The following is a 9,644-nucleotide window of genomic DNA, read 5'->3' as shown; positions in this document are numbered from 1 at the left end:
TGAGATGGGGCAACGCTCACATGCAGTGAATAAAAAAAGAAAATTAAAAAAAAAAAAGGAAACAAAAACAGTTGCTAATTTCCCATAAATCTCCCAAGCTTTGGCAACAGTGGAGCCGGCTCATATAAAACAACTTCACTGAAGTCATAACCCAAACATAAAGACTGCAGAGCAAGCAAACACACACACACACACACACACGCTTAACGCTGCACTGGAGAAGCATGGCTGTGCTGAACACACCTTCACAGCACACAGAGACAAACGTGATGGAGTCACAATAATCACCGGTATTTTGATCTAGGCCTATGTGACAGACAGCAGCTTTATAATTAAATATTTACAGGGACAGAACTTAATTTGCTTTTCTTCAAGAATGATTATATTTAGAGCAAAACCGTCTGATTTTATAGACACCGAAGAACAAGAAGAAGAATTAGAAGAGGTGAACAAGACCATCTGAAGAGTGCACACAAACAAATTACTAAAGCACAATCTCTCCTCCCCTGATTAAATAAGACACCATGTGTGGACAATCAGCTGTTTGCATTCCTTCAAAAGATGTAATCGTTGGTCATCTTGAGCGAAGGCATGGCCTCGCTGACGTTCTGGTCGAGCCGGTGATACTCCACCCCGCGTGAGCAGAAACCGTCCCGCCAGCGGCGACTCTGAGCCAGCAGCATCAGCTGCAAACATACAGAGCAGAGGTCCATCATGATCACAGGTCACTCATACCACATATATATGTGACCCTGGAGCACAAAAGCAGTGTTAAGTCGCTGGGGGATATTTGTAGCAATAGCCAACAATACATTGTATGGGTCAAAATTATACATTTTTCTTTTATGCCAAAAATCATTAGGATATTAAGTAAAGATCATGTTCCATGAAGATATTTTGTAAATTTCCTACCATAAATATATCAAAACTTAATTTTTGATTAGTAATATGCATTGCTATGAACTTCATTTGAACAACTTTAAAGATGATTTTCTCAATATTTAGATTTTTTTGCACCCTCAGATTCCAGATTTTAAAATAGTTGTATCTCTGCCAAATATTGTTCTATCCTAACAAACCATACATCAATGGAAAGCTTATTTATTCAGCTTTCAGATGATGCATTTCACAAAATTGACACTTAAGACTGGTTTTGTGCTCTAGGGTCACACATGTGTGAACCAGTATTGTCACGATACTCACATTTCTAACTTTGATACAATACCTTAACAATAAAAAAATTATATTTGATACGATTTCCGATACAACAGGGCAAAAACGTTTATTTACTTTTGACCGTAATAAATATACTTTCTTATTAACTCTTATAAACTCTGTCTGAGATTCAGGCCTTGTAGCTCTGAGAGCAATTATATATAAATAATAATAATAATAATAATAAAGTTAATTAAATGCTAATATTTAATTTCATCATAAAAATATATAAAAAATTTGAAAGACAAAAAACTTCCAAAGACAGTAATACATAATAAATAACCCACTGAGTGATCATTCAAATAAAAATGAACGTGTTCATTATTAGTAGTTGATGCAATGTTGAGAAAACGCTTATTAAAACTGAAATGATTTCTGTAAATCCAGTGGTCAAATGTTGTGTGGTCTCTCAGTTTTCTGTGTAATTATAGTCATCTGATTAATGATTAATATGTACTCATGTAATTAATAATAAGGTAAATGTAGTCCGATTACAAGTATTTTAAAATTCAATACAATCTAACTACAAGTACTTAATTTTTGCAGTCTACAAATACATAATCCAGATTAGATGCAATCAGTTACTACGCTCTGTACATTTATTTCCTGCGAATGAATAAAAGCCACAGTTTGGGGTCTAAACCAAAGAGATATTCTTTATCAAAGTTAAGACTCTGCCACGCCCCCCTAAAACGGCTCGTTCTCACACGCCCCCACATATCTACATCACTATGTGGAAATATTTACATAATGCCGCCCAAATGTGCACGCAAAGAAAGAAGGCGTGGTTTCAGTAACCGCAGTTAGTGTTGAAGCAGCATGTCAGGGAGACGCTGTGTTTCAGTGCGAAAGCAAAAAAAAAAAAGCCTTCCGGAAGTAGATGCGTTTAGGAATCTTTAAGATTACTTACAACAGAACAGCAATGCATTTTATGGACGAGCGTTTCGTGAAGCTAGGAGAGGAGGTCATTCTGACTTTGCTATGACAACCTGCCGCTTCTGAATCAGCTACTGTTTTGTTATTAGTTTAAGTATTTGCTATTGACTGTTCAAATGCAGAGTTTTGCGCATCGTGTGTGTGTGTGTGTGTGTGTGTGATTTTTAATTGGCGTTGACCCAAGGATTCCAAATATGTAAAATTTTGGAGTCTACGGCAAGCGGTTTAGGAGTTATTAGCACTTAAGTGTTTTTGATCGCTGTAGCGCCCCCTATTGGCCGATTGGGCCGGCTCTTTGCGCCTGAGTAGCGAGCAAGACTACTACCTTTTGACAAAGTTTCAGCTCTCTAGGCCTTACGGTTTGTTCTGCCCGTTCAGTTTTAGGGAAGAATAATAATAATAATAATAATAATAAAAATCCTTACAATTACAATAGGGTTTCAGCACTGCGTGCTTGAACCCCTAAATACAACTGCACAAAAAAATGAATTCTTTATGAATATATACAGACACACAAATAATTTGAATTCAGTAATACCTTGAATATATTATATGTTTTACACACTACATTAATACAATTATTAGAGGGGAACAATTTTATTATTGCAATTTTTTGGATAGAAATTGCCAATTAAAATGGCATTTAAAAACAGGATTGCTTTGCTTGTTTGTGGGGCTGCACAAATTGGCTAAAATTTTGTGATATATAATCACTATGGATATGAAATTATAATAATAATTATTAGTAGTAGTATTAGTATCATTATTAATACTACTGCTACGACTTAATACAAATAGAAAAAATGGAAAACAAGAAATATTGCTATTGTAAACTATAAAAATAAATGTAAAAAAACAATTTTATTTTACATTACAACTGTAAAACTGTCTTAATTTCTTTACATTTTTAAACATTACACCATCTAACTTTTATTTTGACATTAAACCGCAGGAGCCCTTCTACAGTGCTTCTCATTATGAGCTTGTTAGGATGATTGGTGCATGCAAAAAAAAAATAAATGCATTGATTTAATTTAATCGTGCAGCCCTAACGCAGCACATTTAATGGCATTTCTTTACATGCTTCCCTATCGAATGTCAAAATGTGATCAAACTACTGTGGTTATCTAGAGTAAACGCAATTAGATCAAACTAAAGCCCGTGGACACGTGAAGCTTACCTTCCTCTTGTTGTGGTAGGTGATGTACACGATGGCCACCAGAAAGGCGATGATGACCAGATGAAAGAAGAAGTGGGAGTCTTCATCCTGAGAGGTGTAGATGGTTGTGTCTTTGATTTGAACATTTATTTCTTCAGGGGAGTAATGGTTTTTCTTCACTCCCTCGCTGTCTTGAGGTGACTTAATGTCACTGAAGTTTTCATCAATATCACCATCTTCGCCATCTTCATCATCATCATCGTCGTCTCCAAAGCCCATGTCTGCTCCTGGAGACGTGCGGTCGGCCATGTAATCTGAGGTGCTCTCTGTTTTGTCAGCTGCGGGGGTGGAGACGGTGGTGGGCTTGTTTGCAGGCGTAGTGGTGGGCTCTGCTGGTTTGTGTTTGGTGGATGTGAGCTGGTCTGGAGTGGTTTTGTGCAGGTCTGCGGCAGCAGTCGTAGGTGGCACGGTAGGAGCGTCTGCTGATTTGGTGCTGATGATAGCGGGAGCTGCCGTCACATTCATCAACTCGACCGATTCCCTCTGAAGACTGCCGTTCTGGATGCTTGATGTGTTCTTATCAGGTTCTATAATGATGGTTTCGCTTTTATTGCCTACGGTCACCTGAGCCACACCAGCTGTGGATAAAAAACAAGCCACATTAAGAGCAATTACTGTGATGCTTTAGTTTACTTACAAATTGTAGTCCGTTACTGATTCCAAAATACATGATAAAAATTGTAGTTCGTAACGCAATCCATTAAATTAGACATTATAGGTAATATAATCAGATTACTTTTGACCGGACTCATTTATCACATTAATTTAAATACGATAATCTTGTGCCATAATGATATTAAAAAAATGGAAAATGTATTCCATCCGTTGTGCATTAAACATTACATTACGCCAAGGTTTCCCAAACTGGGGTTCATGAAGGCACTGCAGTGGGTTTGAGAGGTTAATTAAATGCTAATATTTAATTTCATCATAAAAATATATAAAAAATTTGAAAGACAAAAAACTTCCAAAGACAGTAATACATAATAAATAACCCACTGAGTGATCATTCAAATAAAAATGAACGTGTTCATTATTAGTAGTTGATGCAATGTTGAGAAAACGCTTATTAAAACTGAAATGATTTCTGTAAATCCAGTGGTCAAATGTTGTGTGGTCTCTCAGTTTTCTGTGTAATTATAGTCATCTGATTAATGATTAATATGTACTCATGTAATTAATAATAAGGTAAATGTAGTCCGATTACAAGTATTTTAAAATTCAATACAATCTAACTACAAGTACTTAATTTTTGCAGTCTGCAAATACATAATCCAGATTAGATGCAATCAGTTACTACGCTCTGTACATTTATTTCCTGCGAATGAATAAAAGCCACAGTTTGGGGTCTAAACCAAAGAGATATTCTTTATCAAAGTTAAGACTCTGCCACGCCCCCCTAAAACGGCTCGTTCTCACACGCCCCCACATATCTTATTTGAAAAATAATGTGTTTTTTGAACATTAAAGCACGTCAACATATTCTGTTACACCAAATACACAAAATAATGATCTTTAAAACAGCATCATATGACCCCTTTAAAGCATGCATTATAGATTCCTTCGAGTGGAACGGGGATGATTCATTAGTAACACAAGTGATTGGATGAATATTATGTCATAATTTTAGGTGTAGTGTTTATAAACGGCATAATAAACTATTACCGCCCTCAACACGAGGCAAGATGATCTGTAGTCACTGAAACCAAAACCAGATTTTCATTTGATCTCATGTTACATGTGTTTCCAGTGCTGCAATATCAAACACTACGACTAATATGGAATTTTTTAAAAACCTAATTTGTCAGGAGAGACAGCGTACATTTATGCAAGCCTGCAATTCTGTCCGAATTAAAAGATATAAACAGATTTGTGTAAACTCGTATGGTAGGTTTCATAACTCTGGTGTTTACGGAAGCGTGACAGCTGCGAAACTGACCACGTCACACACAAAAACACGACACTTCCGGTATTACAATCAACACTTAGAAGGCTTGTGCGGGTTAATATTTATATAATATTTTGTAAACGTGACATTTATCGGTTCCTAGACACAAACATTTGACGAGAAAGACGTTTGAAGAGTACGTGGGGTTCATTCACACGGAACACGGGCTCTTTTCGGTAAATAAATGGCATCCTGACATAATAAATGACATCCTGTTGATGTTTAGAGGGACATCCTCCACTAACCTGCCGGTACCGATGCGCAGCTCACAGAAACGATCTGCAGTGACAGTAAAACTGCGAATATTAATGTTGCGTAGTCGCCGAATCCCGTCTTCCGCATCACCGCCATCTTCAGCGCTGTCATCGTCAGTGCGCATGCGCCGTGCCACTGTTGCCGACTAGCTTTCAGAGGAAGTATACGGTGACCGAGAAGTGCAAAACAAATCACAATTCTGAAAACAAAATAACAAATTGCAAATGCAAGTCTAAAAAACTAAATAACAATTCAGAAAACACAACAACAATTCAGAAAACATTATAACAAGTCAGAAAACACTTCGGCTGGTTCTTCTCTGTATATGTTGATTGACAGATGTCTCGTCCAATCAGCGGTGAGTAATCCCAAACCAATGGCGCTGTCTCAAACTATACCTACCTCTTCCGGTTTGTCTGATTTGTCGTTGTGTTTTCTGAATTGTTATTTTGTTTTTTAGACGTGCATTTGCGTTTGTAATTTCTTATTTTGTTTTCAGAATTGTGATTTGCTTTGCACTTCTCGGCCACCGTAGAAGTTGCTAACGGAAGGTCGATTTGTTGCTAAAAGTTGCTAAATGACGTTGTGATGTCATTGCGTGATGACGTCATTACGTAATCACGATGCAAAAATTGTGTCACTACATCAAATCTCAGTAAAAAAATATATTATAGATTTGTTCGTAAAATAATATAAATGCATAATATAATGTTAAAATATAAATAACTTTTTATATGCAACATTGAATTATTGAACAAGCACTTACACATTTTTGAAGGATTACAAGTTTTTTTATTAGCTAGTGAACTAGTAAAACTACACATTCTGAACAATTAGTTTTAAGCAGTGTATTAGTAGTCAGTATGCTACACTCTAAGAAAAGAATTCACAGGTTTTTAGAGTCTTAATTATTATCCAACTTCCTTGACAAACCCCTTTGGCCTATATCCTAACATAATCTTCAACTGAACAAACTACACAGATTAGATACATTCATCTTTTAAAGAAAAAAACTAAAATAAAATATATTTATATTATCGCACTTATAACATGCTTTTCGTCCTCTTGAAAAATTACACGCATGCGCAATATCATCAGCTTATTGGTTCTCAATTGGACGCGTCTGAAAGAAACGATTCAGTGTACTGGGGATCCGAAAACCGATGCAACCGGTTCTTGACTCGGGAACGAGAACCGCTCCAACAGTGACCGTGTACCTTCGTTACCCAGCTCGCTGCACACACGCTGCTCTGCTCGTGTTCATCTTCAGTTCTCTCTTCACAGCAATTCAGTCAGTGTACTGTTTGAGTAAATTAATTACTCTGGAATATTGGTTTATTTAGACTCAGAGGGAGTGTCAGCCATGTTAAAAAGTGAATAACTTAAGTAATTTGTGGATTAATGCTTACTGGAGACGTCAACCGTTTCAAACGATTCAGCCCGATTTGGTGAACTGGTTCAACCGGTTCACCGGTTAAATCGAACGATTTGTTTGCGAACCGGACATCACTAGTGTACAATGTAGGTGATAGGGAACGATTCAGATAGTGTAAATATGCTTTCGATTGGTGCAAATGAGGTCTGGTTTCACGTTGTGTCACGCGAACCGCGGCAGCGCACACAGTCTGATCCGGACTTGCTCCGGTCCAGAGACGCAATCGCACGGAGCAGATCATATGCGTGAGTCGGCATATATTAAACACTTTTAAAACTACACAGCCTCAGCACAATTATGATCACTATTTTCTTTTACTAGAGCAGGGATCCTCAAATCTGGCCCATGAAATCCACTTTCCTGCAGAATTTAGCTCTAACCCAAACACACCTGAGCAAGCTAATTGATGTCTTCAGGATCATTAGAAAATCACAGGTAGGTGAGTTTAATCAGGGTTGGAGCTAAACTCTGCAGCGCATTGGCCCTCCAGGGCAAGACTTGAGGAACCCTGTACTAGAGTTTCATATTGAATCTAGGGGGTAATCTATTAGACTGTTGCTGTCAAATGCGGCTTTACCGAGCTCAACGGCTCTGACCCAGTGTTGCCAACTAATTTTCAGGGGAAGTTGCTAACGGAAGGTCGATTTGTTGCTAAAAGTTGCTAAATGACGTTGTGATGTCATTGCGTGATGACGTCATTACGTAATCACGATGCAAAAATTGTGTCACTACATCAAATCTCAGTAAAAAAATATATTATAGATTTGTTCGTAAAATAATATAAATGCATAATATAATGTTAAAATATAAATAACTTTTTATATGCAACATTGAATTATTGAACAAGCACTTACACATTTTTGAAGGATTACAAGTTTTTTTATTAGCTAGTGAACTAGTAAAACTACACATTCTGAACAATTAGTTTTAAGCAGTGTATTAGTAGTCAGTATGCTACACTCTAAGAAAAGAAAATAATTCACAGGTTTTTACCGGCATTTTAAATTACGCATTGTATTTTGTGTTTCGGGTTACAGGGTTTACAACGGATAATGTCCTGGAAAATTAGGATATTTTTCTTACAGTGTACTAACTGATCAACAATCACAGGTACAACAAGGTGTATCATAAATGAACAACTATTAAATTATTATTATTATCAAATTGAACAATTGCAAACAGCAATAATTTAATTCGCGTGATGCGTGTACTGCTAGGCATCTTTGGTTTCCTCTTTTTGTGAAATTTAGACGGAAAATGTGTGCATTTTATTGTTCGAGTCACTTATCAAAAGTTGCTAAAAGTAGCCAAATAAAATTTTAAAATAGCTAAATTTGTTGCTAGGTGCTTTTGGAAGAAAAAGTTGCTCGGGTAGTCTGAAAAGTTGCTAAATAAAATGTAATGTCCAAACGTATCTTTATAAAAGTTTACAAGGTTGCTGCAGATGAAATATAACGCTGATAACATTACATAAATATTTTTTCTTCAGGTTAGATATTATTTATCACTCAAACCCCTGTCCGTCGGGCTCGCATATCCGCCATGTTTGTAGTTTTTTAACGCGTGTTTGTAGTTCTAATCGAATCCTCGTCCAGCGCGCAGTGTTGTGAGCAATATTAGCTGTTAAGAGTGTGCATCGATCTGCACTTCGAATTGTAATCTTTAGTAGTAGACCATCCGGGAAACTTTGGCATACTAATTTCAACATACTACGATTTGGGACACACTAATTCTATTTTCGATTACTATTTAGGACCGATAGTATGCAGCAATCCTTTCTATTCAGATACCTTCATTTGGCAAGGTCCAAGATCATTTACTCACTAATTCACTACTATCTAGAGAATCTATAAATACTTGATTTTTTTCAGAAATATTGCTTTTCATCACTCAAAATTTTACGAACATCAGCTGTGCGTTTACTACTATTCTACTAAAAAAAAAAAAAAGCACTAAAGGAGTTAAAGCATTAAAAAGATGCCAGCTCCATGCCAGCCTTGTGGTTTCATCAATAGTATTAATACAATAGGTATTAATTTGATTTATAAAGCTTTTTGTGCTCATCACAATTTTATATATATATATTTAAAAAAAATTGTAAACAGAGGATATTTCTTTAAAAGTATGCTCAAAGCATATTGTCCAAACACCTTGAATAAATGTGTATGCATCTTACATTGACAAAAAAAAAAAAAAAAAAAACCAAAATTTGACGAATATCAGCTGTGCGTTTACTAAAAAAAAAAATTTTTTTTTAACTTTTTTTCCAAAAAGCACTAAAGGAGTTAAAGCATTAAAAAAAAAAAGTTACCATTAATGTTGTAATTACACATAGCTCCATGCCAGCCTTGTGGTTTCATCAATAGTATTAATACAATGGATATTAATTTGATTTATAAAGCTTTTTGTGCTCATCACAATTATATATATATATTAAATAAAAACTAATTTTGTAAAAAGAGTATATTTCTTTAAAAGTATGCTCAAAGCATATTGTCCGAACACCTTGAATAAATGTGTATGCATCTTACATTGACAAAAAAAGCAGACAATGGCACACTGTAAGCGAGTACCTAACTCAACTTCTGTTTATAAAAGTTACAAATGCACATTTAAGGAAAAAACTACTATTAGTT

The 9,644-nt window shown here is 35.9% G+C and overlaps 1 protein-coding gene across 1 annotated transcript; it reads right to left on the bottom strand.

The window, feature by feature from the left end:
- Positions 1-6: 6 nt before the first annotated feature.
- cunh5orf15 (chromosome unknown C5orf15 homolog) lies at positions 7-5,702 on the bottom strand. The gene is made up of 3 exons (XM_016240678.1): positions 5,564-5,702; positions 3,332-3,948; positions 7-686 (listed from the first exon to the last, which is right to left on the bottom strand). Exons 1-3 carry the CDS (start codon positions 5,682-5,684, stop codon positions 555-557), a joined length of 870 nt encoding a protein of 289 aa, XP_016096164.1. The 5' UTR covers positions 5,685-5,702; the 3' UTR covers positions 7-554.
- Positions 5,703-9,644: the final 3,942 nt, after the last annotated feature.

The sequence above is a fragment of the Sinocyclocheilus grahami genome, unplaced genomic scaffold, assembly GCF_001515645.1.
Source record: "Sinocyclocheilus grahami isolate Dianchi unplaced genomic scaffold, SAMN03320097.WGS_v1.1 scaffold597.1, whole genome shotgun sequence".
Classification (NCBI taxonomy): Eukaryota; Metazoa; Chordata; class Actinopteri; order Cypriniformes; family Cyprinidae; genus Sinocyclocheilus; species Sinocyclocheilus grahami.
This window is presented reverse-complemented; position numbering and strand designations above follow the sequence as displayed.